We start from the raw sequence: 25422 nt of genomic DNA on the forward strand, positions 1-25422 counted from the left end.
ATCTCAAAGCTGTTTAGTTACAGATCAGGATAGAGAGGCTGACTTACCACGAACATAACCAAACACTAGTACCTCCCACTTCCTTCCTCCCTAGCCCCAAACAAGCACCATTTATTAAATGCCTAATAATCAAATGCTCACAGATCTGTTTTCTACATTTTGTTCCTTTTCCACTCTACATTTTCCCTGCATAAGAGCATTTCTGAAATATTTAATTCTAAATAGAATACGAAACATGAGAACCAATAGCAAAGGCTTCTGTTTTACCTATTCCAGAAGGTATATTTGTGCAAACAACGCTGGCATTTTGAAAAATCCATTTCAAAACATACACACAGCGCATTGCTGGACTTGCTCTCCCAGTCCTCTCCCCACCACCCCTTTCTTCCTCTAGGAACACAATTCAGGACAGCGACAGGAGCCCAGTTAAGGGAGAGGAAGCCCTTGCTAACCTCAGACCTACCTCACAGAACATATAGAGAGACAGCAACGTGAGCCCAAGGTTGTACACCACTAAAATTCCTCGGCAAGCGAACGGCTGCCTGTTCTTCATGTATTTTGGTCCCAGCCATACAATTAGTAAGTATATGATGGAACAGATAAAAGTAGGTATATAATTGTCCAGAAGAAACCATCCTTTTACTCTGGTATCTGGAAAATAATAAAGGAGCAATGTTTAGTGATTAATAAGGTAGATATAAATATCACAACATTTTTTAAGTATTAAAAATATTTTTCTCTAACCACAATTTTATAATAGTTTCCAAACACTGACGTTCCTAACACCAACCAAGCAACAAGAGGAAGCACGAGTTTTCGATCTTTATCACACAAGGTGAAGCTCCTTTATACATATTCTGAACAATGTGCATATTATGTTTTTTGCTAAGTAAAATAATCATTTTAAAAATCCTTTCCAACAAATCTTTAAAAAGTGAAGGAGAAAGCTAAACTTTCCATTAACTGGATTTATCCACCAGATCTGTTAAATGATGCATGGGATAATGAAACCCTAGAAACAGCAGTCATTGAACTCCGAGTCCTCCATCTCAGCCAAGTGTCAGCAAGTCCTCCCAGCATGGGCAGACACAGAGAAAACGTACCATTTAGCCAGCTTAACAACAGTCACTGATTAGACGGGCAGCATCTGCTGTGAGCACACGCACTGGTCAACAGCACAGGGCACAGTGACATTTTTTAAGTGAGGGTGAAGCAGCAATGATCAGTAAGTGACTATTTAGGGTACTAAGGAACCATGTGAAGAGTAGACGCTTGAGGGAGAAGATCTGCATGGTTTGAAGGGAGCTACGGGTACAGGCGAGAACTCCCTTGCACCCATCCCTTTTCCTCAGCAGGCATGAGGAGGAAAGGAAAATGAGTTCTAAGTAGCTGCCGGCAGCAGTGTGACAACCATCTCCTTAAATGGGAGTCAACTTTCTGGCAGCCAGATCCCCTAGGTGTTATCTGTCCACTGCAAAATTCAACTTCCTCTTCTGGCTGACTCCCTGGAAGCCACCTCTGTAGCATGTTCCCCTCTGCATCCTGCTCTGGCAGCCCCCCCCCACCCCAAACCTGTGGCTTCTCCAAGGCCCCCACTCTGGAGCTCAGAGGCACATGCAGGTTTCACTTCCTGCATCTTCTGAAACACAGCAGCTATGGGGACAGCCTTTGACCTTTCTTTGCCCTCCTGGCTGGACCATCTTGCTATTCTCGCCAATGCTTTTTCTGTTGACCTCACAGGACAGCCTATGTCTACTGGGAGAACCTACTGGCAGTCTGCTTTCTTGCAGACACATTAATTCTCCCAGTGTTTCCTGTCTTTATTCCTTGGCTTCAGAGAAAGGTGGCCTCCACCCTCTCCCACTAGTTGTGCTAAGGTGGTAGAGGGTATTACTGACTGTTCTGCTAAACTGATGGTTCTCAAAAGTTCTTCAGGGAAGTGATTGGCCCCAGTGACCTTAACAAGGGGATTCCTAACACCTTTTTTTTTCAGCCGTCAATTCTGAGAAAACAAGTTCCCACTTAGCAACTAACATCAGATGTTTGCATGTACGTTATGTATCAACAAACACAACAAATGCATACGTAAAAATCTTCCGTTTCCTTTTACTTAAAGCTGCTTGCACCTTGCTTTTTAAGTTTTATAACAGATTTTCGTCTTTCCATATTAGCAAGTATCCCACCTCCTTCCACAATGCCTAGTACTTCCTGGGCAGCTGGTCCCAGCCCTGGTCCTGGCGGGAAACACTCGGGGAGCCAACTAATCGTGGTCAATCCTAACCCACTCTCTGGTGACTGGTTCGGACATGGGCGTGTGAAGCAAATACAGCCACTGAGCTCTGAGGTGACAGCTGGTGAAGGGCTCTGGGGAAGAACTTCCTTGTTCTTAAATCAGAGCACGTGCGATTTCTCCCTCCTCCCCTGTGGCAGCCATCCTGCCACCACGACAGGTGGGAGACCTGTTCTGGGGACAGAGCTGCTGCTGTACTGAGGATGCAAAGTAGAAAATGACAAGAACAGGGATCCTTGCTTAACAGCACACAGCCCCTGAAATAACGCAAGAATCGCCCAATCTTGTAATGCAAGCTGGTACATATTATTTGAGTTGCAGCCATTTAAAATTGGTTTTTGGGTCCTGTAAAGATGAAGTGGGGCATCATCCCAACACAAGCATATACAGATGGACCTAACTTGTTCTTTGCCATTGGCTGTCCATACATCTATTTAACCAGCCCCCTACTGATGGCCATCTAGGTGATTTCCAGCTCTGACAAGCAATGCTGTAAGGGTCATCCTGGGACACATCTCTGCGTAACCGATCAAGATTAGTTGTAGGGTAAATTCCTAGGAGTCGAACAGCTGAGTCAAAGGGCATGTGCATTTTGATTTCAACAGCAGACACAACCACCCTCCAGAGAGGTTACGCCAACTCAGACTCTGTCTCCACATCTTCACTATTGTCACAAATGGCATCACACGTATGACTCATCTGTGCCATAAGAATAGAGTGTCTTTTGTTGCTTTCTTTTCTATTTTAAAAATCATGAGTGAAACAGAATCTTTTAAAAGATCTTTTTTAAAATGACAGTTTTTCTGTGAATTATTTCTGTGAACCTACAAAGTTCCTTCTTTACAGATAAGACATTACAAGACATCTTAGATGACACTAAAGGAAGGCAACATGGAGCTGATTTACTCCCTCGAAGATAATACAACATTAAGAGAAGTATAAAAAGTGAGTGTACGCGTATACATTTACTTGTTGATGTGCCACAACATGAAAGGATGTAAAAAAGCCCTAAAAATGGTCGCAGGGACCATTTTAGACTGGCAGGGCAGCAGTGCGTTTGGGAAGCCAGTTGCGGCTGGAGACCCACAAGAATCCAGGATAACGTGCAGGCGATAATGGTGAGGGCTTGGCACCGGCAGGCTGCCAGCTTCCCAGCATAGCCTGGTCTCCTGCTGACACAAGCTGGGGCTCACAGTGGCTTTGGTTCTGCTCCACAGCCAGGGACACGGCACCATTTCAATAACCATCCGAGGACTTCTCCAAGCCCCTTGTTACCCAGGACAAAGCATTAGTCTTATCATAAGAAATGCTAATGCTTTCTAGACTCTCATCATGCAATATTTACAAGTGGTTATATAGGGGGAGGGGAGCGAGGAGGAAAAAGTAAGCAAAACCGAAAACCACCTTACCTCGGGGGCCTAGCAATGCCTTGAAATAGGTACTAAGTGATGCATCAAAATTTTCCATTTTTAAAACCTATTAAGAAAAAAAAAAAGACACTGATTAATCTCTACTCAAAATGCTTTATGCAGTATTTTTTTTCATAAAGAACAAGAACAAATTCTTTTCAGAGAATATGCTACGGACAAGGTTAAATTCCTCGTGCTCAAATATATATTTTTTCAACTCACAAAAGTAACTTATGTGCTAGTTCTAATCTGAAAACCAAAATGAGAGACACAATCCGTGAATTCACTTTATAAGTGCCAGTGTAAACTTCCCTCAGTTCTCTAAGAACCCTCTCAGCGAAGCTCAATCTCTGGGGAGAAGAGTGGAACTGGGCTGAAAGGTGGCAGACGGGAGAAGATCCCACCCGGCAGAACTGAAGCTGGAGCTAAGACAACAAAGACAGGAAGAGCTGTAGAAAAGAAAGGAGTGTCACAGTGAAAAGATGGCTGCTGTGCTTGTTGTTTTTATTATGTTTAATACTTCGTTCATGCCCACAGTAAAAAATTCAAATATTACAAATGAAGAGAGGTGGGTAAAACAATCTCATCACTTCCCCTCAACCACAATCCCTAGAGCCCTGCTGTCAGAAGGAACCCAATGGTGAGATTTATTGGGTATACTTCCCAAGATTTTTCTCTTTTGAGCACAAAAGAGGTCATGCCAAATGGGTGTTTTTACAATTGTGGGTTGTAGACGTAGATCATATATTAGTAGATGATCAAGTTAACTTAGTATTAAAAACAATAAACTGATCATAATAATCAAAATGAGAATAAATATTGTTTCATAAATCTTTAATGTTACTGTAGCATATAAATATGATGTATTTAGTTGTGATGTAAAATATATTCTTACTGAGGGGGAGGGGGATCACAGTAAAAAAGAAACTTAGAAAAATACTGTTATACGAGAAGTGTATATAGTAAGTCCTTACTTCAAGCTGTGTCAACATGATGTATAAATGAAAACAATTTTACCATAGGCTCATTGATAAAAACAAGAGCGAAGTTCTTACTGCTTCTTATCAACATTATAAAAAAAAGATGTTATTTGAGGACCTGCTGTATATTACTTGCTTGTTTTCACTTAAAAAAAACATCTTGAGGCCCTGGCCGGTTTGGCTCAGCGGTTGGACTGTCGGCCCGCGGACCGGGGAGCCCTGGGTTCGATTCCCGCTAAGGGCATGGACCTCAGCTGCAGTTTGTCCCTGGCCCCAGTTGGGGTTCTATAGGTGGCAACTAATTGATGTGTCTCTCTCACGTCAATGGTTTTCTCTCTCTCTTCCTCCCTCTCTCCTTCCTGCTCTATCTGAAGATAAATGCAAAAATATCCTCTGGTGAGGATTAAAAAAAAACATCTTGAGGATAGTATCATATCAATAGTTATGGATCTAATTCCAAGACATCATAAATCCCTACATTTTCCCCCAATTTCAGATTTGACTTTATAGGGTAGCTAGGCATCTTTTCATATAGATATTGACGAGATTTTCTATATTAACGTTTGGAGGCATACATTTTCAAATTTCCCTGTCATTACTCTTACAGAAATAACCACAAATATTTTACCTTCCAAGAGCAAAGACAAACATCAGTTTTGTTAGCCAAGCTGCTAATCATTTATTGCTACATCTCTTGCTTGGCTTGCCACATTGAAGCATATGTATTCTTTGGCTAATTCATGAAATTACCTAATGGGCTCTATCTAGCCAGCTATGAGATAAGAGATATGTGAACCCATCAAGGGCAGTGACAGCAGTAGCTCCCAGGGTTCTGGTCCTGACATCTGTCCAGCCCCAGCAGAGACTCACTGTCTCAACCCATGGCTGGAAACCAAGAAGCTACCATTCATCCAAGTACCAACAATTAGGTATACCACCTTTTTCCCTCAATGGTTACAAGCCAGGCCACTAGGTCACTTCTGAACTTCAAAAACTAAACAGCTTTTTAACACACTGTATTCTAAGACCCTTCTTATCCTGAGCCAGTCCCCTCCCTCAGACCGACCTCTTCAGGGGAAACATTCTAGACTGTCTTAAGAAGTATCTGTCTAACTGCACATTTCCTCAACAGAATTCCTCTTATAAAATTCCGTCCTTAAGTAAACAATGTTGTATTTATTAAAGGCTGTTAGAAATCCTGCAGTTAAAAAAAAAATAACCTTATCTATGTTTTCATAATCTATTGAAAATCATCTAGAAGATACACATTTTGGAAGACAACCATCATGCTTTTGTGCAATCTAAATCACTGACACAGCCCAGCCGGCGTGGCTCGGTGGCCTTAGCATTGTCCTGTGAACTGAAAGGTCACCTGATTCAACTGCAGGTCTGGGCACATGCCAGGGTTTCAGGCTCAATCCCCAGTAGGGGATGTTTCTCTCTCTTATTGATGTTTCTACATCTCTCTCCCTTCCTCTCTCTAAAAAACCAATAAAAACATATTTTAAATCACTGACATGGTTTAACTTCGTCTGTGATGGGTGGTCGGCCATGTATACAGAGGGAACAGGGTCCCCTGCACCTCAGTCAAAAGCAAATACAGCCCTGGCCGGTTTGGCTCAGCGGTTAGAGTGTCCGCCTGTGGTCCGGAGAGACCCGGGTTCGGTTCCCGGTAAGGGCATGTGCCTCGGTTGCAGTTTGTCCCTGGCCCTGGTTGGTCGTGCGGGTGGCAGCCACTCGATGTGTCCCTTTCACATCGATGTTTCCCTCTCTCTCCCTCCCACTCTGTCTGTACAAAAAGTGGAAAAATGTCCTCGAATGAGGATATAAAAAAATAAAGCAAATACAGAGTCTGCTCAAGGAGGAACAACGTCATAAACCCCACGACTATTGGAAGAATTACTGACGGACAAGCTGTCCAGTGGACAGACTTACCGCCTTCCAAGGCATTTTAAATGTAGACCCTGCTATTACTTGATGGGTACACAGCTTACTGATGGGTCTAATACTCAAGTATTAAGCATGAAGTAGCTGAGAGCAGGTATACCAGACTGGCAGGTGATTAGGTAGTTCAATACTGGGCTCTTTATCAAACAATGTGGGTTTGGAACTTATTTTTTCCAGTTACCAGCAATGTGTCTTTGGACATGTTATTTAACCTCCTATTTGTAAAATGGGGGAAATAGTAACTGCCTCTTAAGGTTAAGAAGGTCAAATAGTGTTCTCAGGGCACTGCCTGGAATAAAGGTGTCTGCCACAGGCTCAACTCCGTAACGGGCGCTGCCAAGCACCTGGGCACCGGGCCTCTCAGCAGGGGCACTGCTGACTCTGTCCCTGGCCTGGCCCACTAAATGCCATCAGTGAGCCCCAGTTGTTGTAACAACCCACAATGTCCCCTTCACGTCCTATCACCTGCCAGCAGCACAGGTGGAGGAGTTGCTAACACCTCAGGAGAGACGGACTTGCCAGTACAGACGCTGTCTAACAGAAAAGAAAAGGCTAAAATGAGTGTGCTAATTAACTACACAAAGACCAAACATCCGTGTGTACAAGACGGCCATGGCCAGAACTGGAATAAACACAAAGAAGTATACCTGGAGGCTGGAACAAACCAGACCTTCACAACGGGGGAGGAAGCCAGACGCTGTGACCACACACAGAATCCCGTTCGCCAGAGCAGCTGTTAGAACGATGCGTGCTAGAACAAGCTGTGTGCACACGCCTGATAGCAAGCTGTAAAAATAAGGTTCACATAACAGTATCCTGGGCTCTACCATCGGCAAAGGTCCCTGACAAAAGCAGTCAGGAGATCATTCTACTTCTTAACTAAGAGGCCTTTGAGAGAGCTGCGACCAGCTTTGGTTTCCACAGAAGGAGGTTAGAGAAAAGCTGGAAACAGGAGTAAAGAAATGTTCTAAAATGATTAGGAAACAGACCTGCGGGATGGAGTTGTGGGGGAGGGAGAACATGAGTGGACTTAGAAAAAAATGAGGCCCTTAGGACAGTGGTATAAACCTATCATTACGAGGACGACGCCCGAGCAAAGCTGAACTTGGGAAGGCAGGCTAACAACACAGCAGCGGAAAGGCAGCTGACACAGTACAACTCCAGTCCACGCGTACTGAACCCACAGCAGGCTACCCCAGAGCGTGGGTCTTGGTATTGGAAGCACTGAAGAATTCTGTTACAAGTCATCTGTCCTGAATAATCCAAGTCTAAGCCCACCTTGAGCAGAGGCCCCATGGAAGCTGGCAGGCACGGGAGCACGCCTGCCGTTCTGAGAAGAAACAACTCCACGCAAAAGATACACGAGATGGGTGGTTCTGTCAGCAATAGCACATCTGTCTAAGACTGTGTTTCTCTCGGCTGGAGAAGTCTCTTGGGTTTGCAGAACTTCTCACAAACTCAGAAGCATGTAAAATAGCCAATGAAACATTCTCTAAAAAGACATGCATGGATAGAGATAAACCAAAAAACTTACATGCATATATGCACAACCGATGTACACAGACATTAGGTTAGAGAAAGCACAGGCCCCTGATCAGCAGAGTCCTGTTCCATGAATCACAGCCCTGATTCTGTGCTGAATTCTGCTGTGTTAGAGGTTTTCCCCAAACGGTCCCCCATCACACCCACAACTGGACATGTACTGCAAACCTTCTTAGACAGGTTATTTTTACACAGGTTATCAAAAGACATCGCCACCCAAGGTTTCCTTCCATCCTTTGCTCCACACAATGCCATGTATCTGTCTAGCCAGCCACATCTCACACCCCTCGCTGCCACGTGTTCATTTTTCATTCATACCACACACTGACTGAGTCCTCCTACGTGCCAGGCATGCAGGCACCAAGGTCCAGAGGGAACAAAATTCCAGGCTGGGGTAGAAATACACACATATAAAGTGTTATGTAATGCAACTGATGGCAAGAAAAAATAAAGCAGGGTGCAAGGGGTGGGGTCACAGAGCAGGACTTGACTTTGGAATCTGCCTTTAGAGAAGGCCAGACACCTAAATGCAGAGTACGAACCACCTAGCAAGAGAAAGGGCACTTCGGGGAGAGGGACAGGTGGCAGGAACAGTTCCAAGGTCAGGGCTGCTTGGCATGCTCAAGGACCACAGGCCAGGCCAGGGGTAGAGGGCAGGCGGCAACTTGGGAGACCTGTCCTCCACTCCCTGCTAGGTGCCCAGACCTCGCTCAGAGGTGGTCCACAGACACTGATACCACGGCGCAACTTGCAGAGAGCATGTGGCCAACAGGCTGGGAACAGAAGAGTGCCAGTCCTTAACTGCTCTCCCCGCCACCATCCCCTCATGCTCCTGGCTGCACTGCCTGCCAGCACCGTGCCCTTTTCCTCCTCATCTCCCTTGCTGAGCCTATCTGCTGTGCCACAGGAACAGCACAAAAGGTGTCAGCAAATGCATTCTTCACTGCCAGCCTGGGCCGGCCTGCCCCGCTGGGCGAACTGGGTACTTGCTGAGTTGCCTGTGGGCCGAGCCGCACTCTTTTGTACTTTTCTAAAGGAACGGGGGAGGCACAGGACTTTGCAAAACCCTTGATACTTTGCTGATTGATCTGGAATTATGGGAACAGTATGACCCACTTTGCACAAGATGTCAACCACACTGCCAGGGCTGCAGCCTGCCTACCTGCTACAGTGCCCCATCTCCCAGGGTGCATGGGGACCAGTGACATCAGTTCCCAATGGCCCGCATCACTCTACAGGCAGCCTGGGCAAGCTGGGCCAAGTGCGAACACAGCTGCTCTGTACAACTGTACGAGCAGGGACCAAGCCCAGGCGCTGGGCCCACAGGAGAGGAGCTTTGGTCTGAAACGCTGCAAAAGATTCTTTGATCTGGTTCGTTCCCCACATCCAGACAGGAACAAGGGATGCTCAGCCCCTCCCAGGAACCAGATCTCACTGACACCAAGCCAAGCATGGCATCCCCATCTCCTTAGCTGGGAGTCTCTGACACCCACTCAACCAGAGGGGCTTCCCAGCACGTCAGGCCGTGACAGGGAGTAACAGAATCCATTCAAAGTAATTCCAATCACAACAGTATCCAAAAGCTATTAACTCACTCTTTCAAGGGCTATACGTGGAAGATGACGACTATGAAAACAGGTAAGGTAGACAACAGAGACAGGTAGTAAATTAGAATAGATTTTAAAGAATTACTCTTTTATGTACATTTTTCAAAAGCCATTTCCCACTATTAAATTCAGGGGTGTTTTTTGGTAACCACACAACTGTTATAAGTGTGCCTTGCTGTAAGTCTCTCACTGAGAAAGACATTCATCGGGGCTGGCCATTCTCTATAAATTACCCTATATTAAAGGAGGATGTGGGCGAGAGCTCAGCATACTGTCACCTACAGTGTTAGTACACATGCCAGGAACTCAGCATCCCGGACAGAGGTGAGCCTTCAGCCTACCACAGCAGAGATATGGAGACCTGGACATACTGATGCAAGCAGAACACAAAAGGGCAAAAGCTGAGTCCCCCAGAGAGCAGTGCTCCTGAGGAAAATCCATCTGTCTATTAGTTAGCTCTCGGCAGGAGCAGGAGGCCCAGGTGAGCCATCTGCATGAGGTGAAGTCAGCATTAGTGTTCACTCTGATCTAAGATCAAAGCGAGCTGGAGGCTTGTGGGAAAAAAGACACCACAATAAGCATTACAGCAACCCTCCCCCCTTCCACTTGGCTCCCAAAATGGACAACAAAATGTGAGAACGGGGAAGGTACCAATGGACGAAGGTTACTAGGGGTGAGGACAGATAGCGTAGTGATTCTCAAGATGATGGGGAGAACTCTGATGGAAGCAGCTGATGAAGTTTCTGCCGTGATAAAAATGCAAACGCTAATCATGCTGGCCATTTATATATGAAGTAGGGGAACGCTACTCGGCAGGCGAAAAGTTCTGGGATCTGAAGGCAAATGTGTTTTAAAGAATATCAAGATTTAAAAAAAAAAATTTCATAGCAAAGAAAAGTTAATTTCCAAAACCCACAACTAGGTTATTTGCTGAGCAGCAGAGACCGTCAGGGTCAAGCCCTGGTTCTTCTTGCTGCTCAGGCTACGGTAGCAGCGAGCAGGCAGCTTGCTTTGAGTCCCCTTTCCTGTGAAATCAGTCAAGTCTCATTGCTTTTAGCTTTAAAATGTGCTCACTGCGGACGTTTATTTTCCTCATCGTGTCCTGTTTTATTCATTTATTTTTTTGAACTGTCATGGTTGGTCTAAAGATAAGTCAACCGAGCTGGCCTCACAGGCGACAAGAGGTCAGGAGGAAATTCCCCTCCATTTCCTGTTCTCTCCGACCCATCCATCCTTTTCAACAGTCAGCCTGTGTTAAGCAGGCATGGGAACACTCTTCAGATTGTCTGCCAATAACACAAAAAATTAAATGGCACTTTAACTTGGCAGTCACAACACTGCTTGAATTTAAAAAGGTTTTACTAGGTTGGAGGAAATCAGCTCAGGAATGAGGGAGAAAAGAACCGTACCTTGGTCAGAAATATTAGAATACCAAACACTGGCTTAAAGACCATAAGGGAAAGAATAGCTAAGGGCGGGCACGCTTTCAGCTATGAAAGAACATTGACAACAGAATCCCTTTAGAATGTCGGCACTGAAATCAATGACTCCGGATTAAATCTTGGCTGGAGAGAAGTATCGGCCACATCAACAGTGGTACCATCATTCTGACAATCTGGAAATCTAGGCTTATTTTATTTCCCTCATAGAATTCCCATACTTGCTAACCTCCATTTTAAGGACATAACAATACACCTTGATAAGGGTCAGTATTCCTGCCATAGATCATATATGTAGAGAAAGAACACAGTCCTATTTGGGGCCTTAGATAAGGAACTGCAAATTTTGGACACTGATATGCACTATACAGTACTGATAGTACTTGGATAGCTCACAGGCTGAAGGAGGCTGAACAACCTCTTTCTGGTATAATGGACATTCAGGGGAAATGTTTTAAATGTTGCAACAAAAACAAGATTGAACAGGTTAGAAGACAATCCCCCACCTCCCACTCCTTCGTTGCCCCCAGTTAATTAAAAAATACTATTTTAGTCCTGGCTGGTTTGGCTCAGCAGTTAGAGCATCAGCCCTCAGACCAAAGAGTGGTGGGTTCAATTCTGGTCAAGGGCACGTACCTTGGTTGCAGTTCGATCTCTGGGCCTGGTTGGGGGTTGTGCAGGAGGCAACTGATCAATGTGTCTCTCCCACATCGATGTTTCTCTCTCCCCCTCCTCCCTCCCATTCTATCTGAAAATTGATGGAAAAATATCCCTGGGTGAAGATTAAAAACAAAAAAAACTATTTTAGCCCTGCCAGTATGGCTCAGTGGTTGAGCATCGACCCATGCACCAAGAGGTTGCTGGTTCAATGCCCAGGTTGTGGGCCTGATCCCCAGTGGGGGGCATGCAAGAGGTGGCCAACTGATGTTCTCTCTCATTAATGTTTCTATCTTTGGTCTCCTTTCCTCTCTCTCTCAAATCAATAAAGAAAAGCAAAAAATTTTAAAAATACTATTTTAACCACTCCTGGAGAAGGACATTTTTCTAAAGCAGTGGAGAGATACCCCAGTGGCTCTGATTTTTTTTTTTCCTTTTCTTTTTGTTCAGATAGAGTGGGAGGGGGAGAGAGAGAGAGAAACACCGATGTGAAAGGGACACATCGAGTGGCTGCCTCTCGCACGACTCAACCAGGGCTGGGGACAAACTGCAACCAAGGTACGTGCCCTTAGTGGGACTAAACCCGGTCTCTCCGGACCACAGGCTGACGCTCTAACCACTGAGCCAAACCGGCCAGGGCGGCTCTGATCTTAAATGAATCATCTATGGTCCTTCTCCCTGTTCTCCCCTGTCTTCACTGCCCACCCTTTTTCCAAGACCCAGATCAGATGTTACAAAGGCACCTCTTGTCCTCTTGAGGCTTCACTGTCTGGACGACTCATTTAGCGTATAACAACTTCAATTTTTATATGACTTAGACACTTATGTTTTCAGGTATGATGGGAACACAGCTTGTACCACCTCAGGTAAAGCTCCAAATCCAATTTCCTCTATGCATACAATAATTATCTATGGGTGATGCAATAAATGGGGCGATATACCTGCTATTACAAAACACATAACAAGAAGGGAAAAGTGTCAAATACTGACACATGAGCCCACAACGTCAGCTTCCTAAAGCACGGACCCCAGCCTAGTTACAGAGGGTGTTTCCTCAGAGAAAAGGCCCTCCATGCCAGCAATCTGGAACACTAACATCAACCTCCTCCTGTCTACGACATGATCAGTAAAGGCATTTTACAAGGTAGGAAAGAAATACCAAAAGAATAACACACATACGCACATACACACCTCTTAAAAACACTCAAAAGCACCCCCCCACACACACACACAGAGAAAGACATGTATTTTTCTACTTTTGGAAGGCAATAGATAAATATAAGTGAACTAAGAAACTCAGATGTAGATAGTTTTTTCAGCAGCGGGGGAAGAGGCAGAGTAGTAAGATCTTAAGTTGCATTCTAGGGGAATTCTCACAGCTAAGGAACAGAATGTGCCGTCAAATTCAAAATTCCTCCAGTTCTCAGCAAGAGGAGATAAGAGCCCCACACCCCAATTCACTTAACCAACAAGCACTTGGAGAGGGGTTCACTATAGAAGATTACTCTTGTAGAATTTCATCACCTTAGAGATGATGACCTAATTTTCACCTGGAACACAAACAAGAAGCAGTGATGACTTTGCTGGGGTGGAAGCACACTGTCATTTGGGGAAAAACAAGGCTAATCCACACCCAGAATGCTCCTGGCTGGTGGAGGAAGCCAGCTTGCCACAGATGGACTTAGAACTCTGCTCTCACAAACAGCCTGCTGACAGTAAATAATTAATCCCCACAAGGCTGTGGTGAGACAAGGTAAAAGGTCCACTGAGGGCTGGGATCAGGTCATCCCCATGACTTGTTTTACTTCTATGCTCCCCAAACATCCTCAGAATCTCGGCCCTGCACTCTTCCTGGTCACGTGAAAGGCAGCTGGCTTGCCAAGTTAACAAAGACCTTGTGAGTGCCCACTGTGTGCCAGGCTGTATGCTGCTCATTAGGAAAATGAGCCCTCTTGAAAGGTAAAGCAGTAAAAGCGGTGTGCAAAGACGCCAGTGGGTCATTCGCTTTTGGGTAGCAATGGTTAGGAGCACACACTCTGGAGCCTGACAGCGGGTTCAGATCCCTGCTCCACAACTGACTACATGTGTAACAACCTCAGGCAAGTTACTTTACCTTTTCATGCCTGAACGGTCTCATTTGTAAAATAAGTAATTAAGTACTTTCCTCGTGTGATTAAATGAGTTAATGTATGTAAGATACTTAGACTAGTTCGAGGCACACAATAAATGCTGCAAACGTATTTGTGTTGTTATCATCATTACAAAGGCCTTTGGCATTGACCAACCCACATTCAGTGCTTATGAAAGAGTTTTTTTGCTAAGCATAAATCCGAGTTCACTGCAAAATCCACATCCACACCTCGCAGCTGTTATTCTCTACTTTGAATGGAATCACATACGATGCTTGTGAATCAGGGGTTTTTAAGCGTCACTAGACACATTCCTCTAGAACAGCGATTCTCAACCTTTCTCATCTCATGGCACACAGAAACCAATTACTAAAAACCTGAGGCACACCAAAAAATATATTTTTTGCCAATCTGACTATTGTTGTGTTGGCTGTTGTCATTTTTTATATTTATTTACTTATTTATTTTAATGTTATTGATGTCTAGAGAGATAGAAATATCAATGTGAGAGAGACATCAATTGGTTGCCTCCTGTACGCCCCTCACGGGGGATGGAACCCGCAACGTGGGCATGTGCCCTGACCGGGAATGGAAGCGGCAACCTTTGAGTGCATGGGATGACACTCAACCAACTGAGCCACACGGGCCAGGGCAGTTGTCATTTTTTAATTTGACAATCTAAGGGAAGAGAGGTCAGTGTCCTTGATTAAATAGTTCGGTTTGCATGTTTTAAAAATTCTTGTGGCACAGCGGCTGAAAATCGCTGCTGGTCATTGACTTCTTTGTGAGTCCAAGATCAGTGTTCATACCCTAGGACAAAGCGCAGGTCAGTCCATATCTGATATGCCTTTTTTGGTACTCTCAGCACCTAGCATATATGAATTTATTCACTTACTGCAGTTGGAGAGGTGACTGAGTTGACCAAGATCACAGCGCATGGGTAGAGACAAAGTTTGAACCCAGGTCTCCTACCCTATGGCTGGTCATTCTTAAAAAAATACCCCATATATGGCTTTCCAAGAAAAGTACCTTCACGTGGTTATTGTTAAGATGATGGCATTATATGTATTGTAGTGTTTGAGTTCATATAGCTTTAACCATGAGAATAAGATACAAAAATAACGTAATTTTAAGTAACACTATCAAGGTAAAAAAGAACAATAACCAGTTGCATTCACCTATGATGCTTGGTAACAGAAGCCTTAGAAATCTCTGTAATTAAGACCCACATGGGAAGACGGTGGGAAAGAGCTGGCACTTGCCCTTGGCCTCATTCACATGCCCATCATCACTTCTACTCTATCTCAATCAGTGATAAAATTACAGGCTTATTTCTTAAGTGTTATAATTATCGGTTATACTGTAATTATCTGCTCATTTGTTCACAATCCCCATCAAGCTCTCAGCTCTTCTAGGGCAAAACCTCTGATGTTCCGTTTGTCTCTCCACAGAGCCTGAATCCGTGCCTGACAGTGCCGATTACGGGCTGGGACCATGAAGGAGCGCCTTCGTGCCCTTTAGTTTCATATCAAGGGTTTCTCTAATCTGTCAGCAACTCAAATCACCTAGGAGCTTCAAAAACCAGATTTCTAGAAATTCTGACTCAACAGCTGGAGCCTGAGACAGTTGTCTTTTGGGAAAGTTCCTTGGGATGATGAGCAGCCTTCTTTGGGAACCACTGCTGTATATACAGAGTTCACTTTGGGACTCTAATAAACCCCCCTGCAGCTCTTGAAGTTATATCACCCAGACAGTATCCATTTACTGACAGTACTACACTCAGTCTAGACTAGGGCAGTGGTCAAGGATAAAATACATTTCATTCCTACAAATTCAGTTATAATTCTGTTTGCATTAACTCCACCATCATTTCCTTTTAAACCATCTCTCAAACTAAAATAAAAGCCCATGAAGTTGAGATCAGTTCTCCTATCTATCAAACACCATATTACACAGTACATAACTCATATAACCAGTCTGTAGTAAGTAGTGTAAGCTCTTTCTCCAATCTGGAATGTTGTCGGAAAGAATACCATGTCAGCAGGAGAGATTCTTTTTTTTTTTTGGTTGTCCACAATTTTTGTTCAAATGCTGACTACCCCCCACATAACCTTCACATCTTGCTTATTATTTTGTTTTTATTTTAATTAATTTATTTTTGTTACAGATGTTTCTCCTTTTTCCCCCACTGATTCCCCCGACCCTGTCCCCAGCTTTGTTGTCCATGTCTGTTGTTCACGCATACATGCATATAAGTTCTGTGGTTTCTCTCTCCCCCACCACCCTCTCTTCTGGGGATTGTCAGTCTGTACCCCACTTCCACATCTCCGGGACTACCCCAATACTCAGACTGTTCATTATATTCCACAAATAAGTGAGATCATATACTTGTCTTTCTCTGTTTGGCTTGTTTCATTTAGGATAATACTTTCCAGGTAGCAGGAGAGATTCTTAACCTGTCATTTCCTAAACCAGGTGTCAGTGGTGGCCAAGTTTGCAAAAGCTCAGTGAGGGTGGGGAACGTATATCTCTCTCGTTCCCTGTAATCCCAGCAGCTGTTCTTAGCACACAGAAGGAATTTAGCAACTAGTTTGTTTAATCATACTGAACTGGGGCAGTGTGGGGTGCCAGTGTGGGGTGCCACTGCCAGAAAACGTGGCACATGCTTGGCCACAGCCAGTTATACATACTCCTTAGAAGGAGACAAGGTGAGTGATGGGAAGATTACTGGCTGAGATGTGGGCTCTGGCTCAGGCCCTGGTATCATCAGTCCCAAACTGAGCCACTTTCTATTGGCATCACTACCTGGATCAGAGGATCAAGGTGTCAAGTGAATTGGTATCTGTGGAAGGCAGCCTCTCTGATGGTCCCCCATGATCCTCTCCTGAACTGAACCAGGGTTGTGTGAGCAACCAACAGAATATAGCAAAAAGGATGGGATGTCACTTGTGGGATTTGGTTATGAGACACTGTGACTCTCATCTTGGTCAGCAGTATGTTTCTCAGGTCACGAGCTCTGGGGGAAGCCAGCTGCCCTGTTGTGAGTGGTCCTATGGGAGGCCCTCTGCCAACAACCCCTTGAGTGAACTTGGAAGCAGATCCTTTGGCCACAGCCAGCTTCAGATGACCTCAGCCCAAACTGTAACCTCGACCCTGAGTCAGGACCACCCAGCAAAGCCTCTATGGAGCTCCCGACCATGATCATCACAGCCTGTGTGAGATGATAAATGTTTACTGTTTTAAGCTGCTAAAATTTTACAGTAATTTGTTACTCAGCAATGGATAAAAGAAACTAATGAGGCCAGTGGGGGTGGGGAAAGAGGTTCTTCAAAGTCAAACCTCCTCCCCCTTGGCTAGCTTTCCTTTTGGTTACTACACATAATCAAAGACACAGCCCTAAAAAAATCCCTTTTGATTTAATTGGAACTGAGAAGGAAATAAAAAGTCCTGTTATCTAAAGTACAGAATTTGGTTAAGAAAACAATGTAACACTCATTACTAGCCTGAAGCTTAACAGACAAGGGGGCTAACATTTATGATCTATTGCATACCTAGTTTTTCAAAGACTCAGTAAGGAATTATCCTCATTTTATAGATGAGGAAACTGAAGTTCAGAGATTTTAAGTAACTTGGTTAAACAACAAACTGAATAGAGCCATTTAGTTAACAGCGGGTTTATATGACAGGGTGGCCAACCGTCCTGATTTATTGGTACTTGGGAGTTGCCAATGATGCAAAAGTCAAGGCGAGAAAAATCAGGAAAGTCCCAGGGACATTGCTTACCTTACTGAGTCTAGATATTGTGCTCTTTGAAAATCACAATAGAGTTGATTTTCTTCCCCCCCAGACAGTCAATGTTTTTAAAGCTATCATTTCAGCAGTTTATAATCTGCAGTGAATTTTGAGATGTCGCCTATGCAGGTGAAAACCACAAGCCTTTCTAGTCTTTATCTCACAGTATCCAAAAAAAACCTTTTTTTGTTTTTTCTGTGAAAGAGCAAAACAGTTGCTGTTGTTATGATACAAACTAGTACGGAAATTTTTCAGTGTAAGAATTTCTGCAAACTCCTGTTTCAAAATAGCAATCCAGTCCCAACGCACAAACAGGTGGGCCCCCCGGGCCTCTGCCTGCAGGCCGGTCCAGCATGGTGGCTCGGAGGGCTGTGGGTGTGACTGGGTGGGCTCCCTGAAGAACTGCACACCAAGGCAGGGCTCAGGCAGGAGAGGCTGACAGACAGGTTCACAATTTTCTCTTCTACAGAAACCCAGAGACAGCCAGCGAAAATCACCGGGGTCTCCAACATTAGCAGTGCACAGGTGGTTTTCACACCTGGTGGGTTCGGAGGGCCAACTAACTATCAGCAAAGTGGCATAGCCCAAACAGCTCTGGCCCTTTCTCTTTTAAAAAGATCCACATAACACCCAACAGGATGGCTGTAAGCACAAGGACAGACAATAACAAATGCTGGCAAGGGTATGGAGAAGCTGAAATGCTTATACATTGCTGGTGGGATTGTCAAATGGTACATGTGCTGCGGAAAAGAGTTTGGTGGGTCCTCAAAAAGTGAAACAGAACTGGGGGAGGAGGTGGAAGAGGATATCGTGGGGATAAATGGTGATGGAAATAAAATAAAATAAACTTAGCCAAAAAAAAGTGAAACAGAGCTACCATCTGATCCAGCAATTCTAATCCTAGGTTTATATCTAAGAGAAATGAAAATATATGTCCATGTAAAAACCTGCACACTAATATTCACAGTGGCATCATTTAAAATAGCCAAAAAATGGAACCAACCCAAATGCCCATCAACTGGTGAGTGAATAAACAAAATGTAGTACATCCATACAATGAAATGCTTTTTAGCTGTAAAAAGGAATGAAGTACCGACACATGCTACAACATGAATGAACCCTGAAAAGATTATGCTAAGTAAAGGAAGCCAGTCACAAAAAACACATATTATATGATTCCATTTACATGAAATATTCATACTAGGCTGGTCCACACAGACAGGAAGTACATTAGTGGTTGCCAAGGGCTGGGGGGAAGGGTGATAAGAAGTAACTGCTGACGTATATGGAATTTGAGGTAATGAAAATGTTCTGAAATTAGATTCACTTCAAAAAAATAAACAAAAATAAACTTCAAAAATGGAAAGGTACTTTTAAAAAAGCTTTAAAATATTGCATACTCAAGTCCACTTCTAGAAATCCTTATACCAAGGAATAAAAAGCAGATGTGTACTGAGATTGACCTATAAGATTGTCATCAGTACTACCACAGCAGAAAAATGGGGAGAGGGACACCTTTAAATATCTACCTAAAAGAACCTGCTAAAACAAATTATGGTACAGGCATACAGTTAAATATTATGCCACCATTAAATTAAAGTTGTTGGGCATTTATTCCAGAGAAATGAAAACTTATGTTCACACAAAGACTTGTACATGAATGTTCATAGCAGCTTTATGTGTAATAGGCCCAAACTGGAAAACCACCAAGATGTTCATCAACAGGTGAATGACTAAACAGACTGTGGCACATCCATACCATGGAACACTGCTCAGCAATAAAAAGGAACACACGAACGATACGCTTAACATGGATGAATTTCCAGAGAATTATGCTGAATGAAAGAAGTTAATCCATTTATATAACATAACATTTTTGAAAAGACAAAATTACAGAGATGGAGAAGAGATTAGTGTTTGCCAGGGGTTAAAGATGCTATGAATTTATTGGGGGTGACATTGGTAAATAAGATTATATAGATTTCAGGTATAAAATGCTACAATACCTCATCTATACACTGTATGGTGTTTACCACCTGAGGTGTTTTTTGATAATAAAAATATTAATAAAAGTCTTTTGTACTATGACAAATAAAAACTGTGCTTTCTTCTATTTTTTTTTTGGCTCATTTTCTTGTCAATCCACTCTAAACAAAAAACAAACAAACACAGTGGTTTAAGAAGCACTTTTGTAATGTGGACGAGTCCTATCATTACGTGATTCCACAGCTGACTGGGGTAAGCGCATGTCCGAGTCATGCGTGCTCTGTGGGCCTTTTGCTCTCAACAGGAAGGAGCCATTCAACTCCCACGGCTCTTCAGATGACAGTGGACACTTTCCAGAAAAATCTGAGATGACCACTCCTGGAACCCCCGTGGAAATTCTCCAGCTAGATTAGATTCTTCCCAGCAATGCTTTCCTCCCTTTCACCAAGTGCTACTTCCAACAAACGTGCCACTGTGTTTAAAACCCCCCTGACAACTATGAAAAGTGAAATACAGAGCATTAGGCCCTAAGGTGATTACATTTTTGTGGAACTGCAAGTATTTTAGCAAGTCATATTAATGTAACTGAATATTCTGACTGGCTAATAAATAACAAGATTTTCCCTTCATTTCAATTTTCCCCAAGTACCAAATGTTCAACTCCAAGCTGTCATAAAAGTCACCTTGCTGTAACAAAATAAAGACAGAGAAGCCAGTGATCAAATTAACATGAAGCCAATTAGGTACCTACCTACGGCCAGAACACCAAGGGAGAGACACTAACAGGTCCCAAAATGAAAATGAAGGACATAGCTAAGGGGGGGGGGGGAGCTATTTGTGTATAGACCATGTAAAAATTATTTCCTGGAGAAGTCAATCAGGTGAAAATTTTAAGAAAAAAATTTAGGTTATAAAATGGCATATATCATTGTTCAACAACATGCCTTCACTAAGCACCAAATGTGGTTAAGGCACTATGGTAGGTGGTTATCCAGTTGGAATCCTTATTTTTAGCTCGTTTCAAAACACAGAAATGCAGCACAAATCCACAACAGCTCAACACACACCCCTCCTCTGAAAGGGAAGAATATTTTATTGGTGGCGGAGGGAAACAGATACAAAATGATGCACTCTCTCCTACTTTGATTTGGAGAAGCTATCACACATTTTCCTATGCAGAAGCAAATGAAAACAATTACTGCAAGAAAATTAATGTGACTACAAGAAGCAGCGACATGTGTAAAGTGTATTATGTTTCTTCCAATTATTTTTTTTCATCTACATGAACAATTAATATATGCCACCGGGTTGGAGAAGGGAGGAGAGAGTGTCTTAAGTCGGCTCAGGCCTCTACAGGCTGCTACAACAGAACACCATAGACTGGGCGGCTTCCACAGAAACTGATTTCTCCCAGTTCTGGAGCTGGGAAGTCCAGATAAGGCGCGGCAGACTGAGTTCCTGGTGAGGTACCTCTTCCTGACTTGCAGACAGCCATCGTCTAGCTGTATCCTTGACCTCACAAAGTGGGGAGAGGGGGCTCTGGTCTCTTCCTCCTTCTAGAATGACACTGATCCCATCATGGGGGCCCCATTTAAATGAGCTCATCTAAACCTAATCTCTTCCCAAAGCCCTCACCTCCAAATACCACCACACTGGGGACTAGAGTTTCAACATATGAATTTGGGGGCTGCACAAACATTTGGTCCATACAGAGAGGTAGTTCTCCATTTAAAAGATAAAGGGAATGACTCATTGTTTACAGAGTCTAGAGAAAATTACTACTTTTTAAAAAACCTAGTCTCCAAGGCAAATCATTTTCATCCATTCGTTCAAATTATCAAAACACATAATCTGTACTTTACAAAAGGGATGTGTTCCAGATGTTACTCTGTAAACTAACCATCTGGCCTTTGGAAAATTCTATTTTCTATAGAAATTATGTTATATTAGTTCTTAATCTTTTGGGGATCCCACACTAATCGTAATAATCGATTAAAGCAAAAGAGACATCTCTATCCCCAAATGATAGAGTGTCCCCAAAATCCTAGGGACCCTCAGTCCCCAAATTAAAAAACCTACCTACATGTAGTTGATAGATTTCCAGATGACCCCTAAAGTACTTAATTCATAATAAAGTGGTACCTATAGGACCATAGATTCTCAGAATTTCTATGAGAACATGGGATCTATAGTATGTATAATTTGAGTTACAGTCCTCTGGGCTCTGGCAGAACACAGTAATAAGATCCCTGGTATGCTGCTAAACCTGTACAGACCTCAGTTTCCTGGTCTGTAAACAAGTGCATAATAATGCCTACACCTCACGGGGTTGTGGTGAAGATGAAATGAGCATTTATGACACACCTGGCACAATGCATAAGCACCTTGATTCATGGCTGCTGTTTTTCAAATTATCATCAGCAAATATCCATTGAACACCATTGAATCCACTGTGGTAGGCACTGGGACATAGAAATCCACAAGACACATCTGCCCAGAGAGAAGTCAGAGTCTAGCAAGAGAGAGAAGTGATAAATAACTACAGTAAAGTGAGGTGCCTTGACAGAGCATGTACAGGTGAAATGGGGGGATTAAAAAAAAGGACAATTGGTTGTACATAGGGACAAGAGGGTCAGGCGAGGTTTCAGAGTAATATTTGAGTTCAGGCTAGCCAGTGTGGGGTGGCGTAGAGGGAGAGAAAAATGATGTTGAAGAAGTCGGTGAGAACTCTCTAGTGTTCCGATTTTAAACAGGGGTGGGGCCTGTGGGTGGGGTGTGCAGGAGGCTGGAGAGAAGGTGTGAACCAGGTCAAGTCAGCGGACAAGGGCCATAGCCCACCTGCAGATGGAGAACATCCTAAAGCCATGGCTGGGGAGGAATGAGTGGGTGAGGTGAGGGACAGGAGGAAGTCCAAGCTTCTGGTTTCTCACTCTGCACCCTAGACCGGGTATTATTCGATGAGTCAGGGAGCACAGGGGCAAGCTGGCTAGAATAAGGGAACAAGGAAAGTTCTGACCATCTAGAAATGTACTGCTATGTGACTAACCTTATCAATCAGAGATCAGTTACAGTTTCATATGTGCCTGTTGAAACAGGAGGCAGGCCATATATTTTGCATTTTAGAGTGCAAATTAGTGAAAATTCACCATACTGACATGCTCACTTCTAGGGAAAAATTTGTTAAATATAAGAAGTTCAAGCTTAAGCTGGGACCTGAGCCACATATTTGTTTAGGACTTTATATACTCTTGCTGTCCTAAGAAACATTAAGGCAGCTATGCTCTACCATGAATACACACTGTGAGAGATTGAATTATTTAGCAAATTGCTATATCCCTTCACTAAATGGTCTGCTAATGACAGACTGCTACAAGTAAGCTTTCCACAGTCATTCTATCACATTAATACCTCTCCAAGAGACTCTAATCACCATTTAGAACCTCATCTAGCCCAGTTCAAATGATTTTTTAAAAATTTTCAAATCTTTTTCTTTGAAGATCATAATGGTTATAATAACTAACACTCAGTCTTACTATGTACCAGTAGATTTTCTGCTATAAATTTACAAGGATAATCTCACTTAATCCTCATACCAGCCCTTCCACATTCCCCTTTTCATACAGAAGCATACTGAGGCAGAGAGCAATTAAGTCACTTATTGAGGGCACAGCAATGGCAGGCAGAGTGACTCTGGAGCCTGCTCTTTTAACCCATATACCTGCTTGCTTCCCCATAAAAATGTTTTTTTAATTTTATTTTTCTTTATTGATTTTAAAGAGAGAAGAAGGGAGAGGGAGACAGATAGAAATATGGATGAGAGAACATCGACTGGCTGCTTGCTTCATGCATGCACCCCACTGTGGATTTGGCCCACAACCTGGGCATGTGCCCTGACTGAGAATAGAACCAGCGACCTCTTGGTACATAGGTGGATGCTCAAACACTGAGCCACACTGGCCGGGCCCTCATAAAATTTTTTAAAAAGATGTCTATTTCAAAAAACTACAATGTAAAGAAATGTGTCTTTTTCTTTTGTTAGTTTCATTTTAAAGTAAGAACAAAAAGCAACCAAGAATGTGGCAGAATCCATGTTGCCCTTTCTTACACTTTACAAGCAGAGTGATCTTGGACAAGCTAAGCTGTGAAAGTCTCCGTCTCCCCCTTACCTGGAATGTTACTCACCCTGTAATGGGAATAATAATAATTTGAGTTCTGGAGCAATATTTATATAAATGCTTTAATTATTCTCCCATTATTAGTCATTTAATCTGTTTCCAAAAGTTTTTACTATTTTTTTTCAACTTATCTTTATTGTTAAATGTATTACAGATGTTCCTCCTTTTTCCCCTACTGAGACCCCTCCTCCCCAATCCTGCCTTCCCCACACTGCTGTCTGTGTGCATAGCTTATGCATGTAAGTTCTTTGGTTTATTTCTTCCCGCCCCCTTACCCCCTTCCCTTTGAGGTTTGTCAATCTAACAACCAATTTCTTCTTCTTAATTCCTTCACCTTTTTCACCTATTCCCCTAACCCCCTCCCATCTGGCAACCAACAAAACGTTCTCTGTACCTATGTGTCCGTTTCTGTTTTGCTTGTTCATTTTGTTTGTAGATTCAACTGTCGATACATATGTATTTATTGCCATTTTATTGTTCATATTTTTTTATCTTCTTTTATTTCACGAAGACCCTTCAACATTTCATACAATATTGGTTTGGTGGTGATGCACTCCTTTAGCTTTTTCTTGTCTGGGAAACTTTTTTTTCCCTTTATTGGTTTTACAGAGAGAGGAAGTGATAGGGAGAGAGAGATACAAACATTGATGAGAGAGAACATCGACTGGCCGCCTCCTGCATGCCCCTCACTGGGGATTTGGCCCACAACCTGGGCATGTGTCCTGACCGGGAATTGAACTGGTGACCTCTTGGTGCATGGGTCGACGCTCAACCACTGAGCCACACTGGCCAGACTTGTTTGGGAAACTCTTGATATGTCTATCGGTCTTAAATGATCGTTTTGCAAAAAAGAGTAATCTTGGTTGTAGGTTATTGCTTTTCATCACTTGGAATATTTCTTGCCATTCCCTTCTGGCCTGCAAAGTTTCTTTTGAGAAATCGGCTGACAGTCTTATGGGAGCGCCGTTGTAGGTAACTAACTACTTTTCCCTTGCTACTTTTTAAATTCTCTCTTTGTCTTTAAACTTTTGCATTTTGATGATGATATGTCGTGGTGTGGTCCTCTTAGGGTTTGTCTTATTTGGTTTTCTCTGTGCTTCCTGGATTTGTATGTCTGTTTCCTTCACCAAGTTAGGGAAGTTTTCTGTCATTATTGTTTCAAATAGTTTTCAGTTTTTTGCTCTCTCTCTTCTCCTTCTGGCACCCCCGTGATGCGAATGTTGGTACACTTGACATTGTCCCAGAGGCTCCTTACACTATCCTCATTTTTTTGGATTCTTTTTTCTTTTTGCTGTTCTGATTGGGTGTTTTTGCTTCCTTATATTCCAAATCAATGGTTTGCTTCTTGGCTTTACCCACTCTACTATGATTCCCTGTAAATTATTCTTTATTTCAGTTACTGAATCCGTTTCTGACTGGTCCTTTTCTATGCTCTTGAGGCCCTCAGTAAGTTCCTTGAGCATCCTTAT

The 25422-nt window shown here is 43.2% G+C and overlaps 1 protein-coding gene across 1 annotated transcript in view; it reads right to left on the bottom strand.

Annotated features, from left to right (window-relative positions):
* ELOVL5 (ELOVL fatty acid elongase 5) overlaps positions 1-25422 on the bottom strand; it is an 81466-nt gene that overhangs the window by 27467 nt on the left and 28577 nt on the right. Inside the window, exons 2-3 of the mRNA XM_036248429.1 lie at positions 3700-3766; positions 464-651 (exon numbers count right to left, since the gene is read on the bottom strand). Of these exons, the coding sequence (XP_036104322.1) occupies positions 464-651; positions 3700-3757 (246 nt within the window). The 5' untranslated portion in view covers positions 3758-3766. The remainder of the gene's footprint in view (positions 1-463; positions 652-3699; positions 3767-25422) is intronic.

This window comes from Molossus molossus, unplaced genomic scaffold (genome assembly GCF_014108415.1).
Source record: "Molossus molossus isolate mMolMol1 unplaced genomic scaffold, mMolMol1.p scaffold_m16_p_8, whole genome shotgun sequence".
Classification (NCBI taxonomy): domain Eukaryota; kingdom Metazoa; phylum Chordata; class Mammalia; order Chiroptera; family Molossidae; genus Molossus; species Molossus molossus.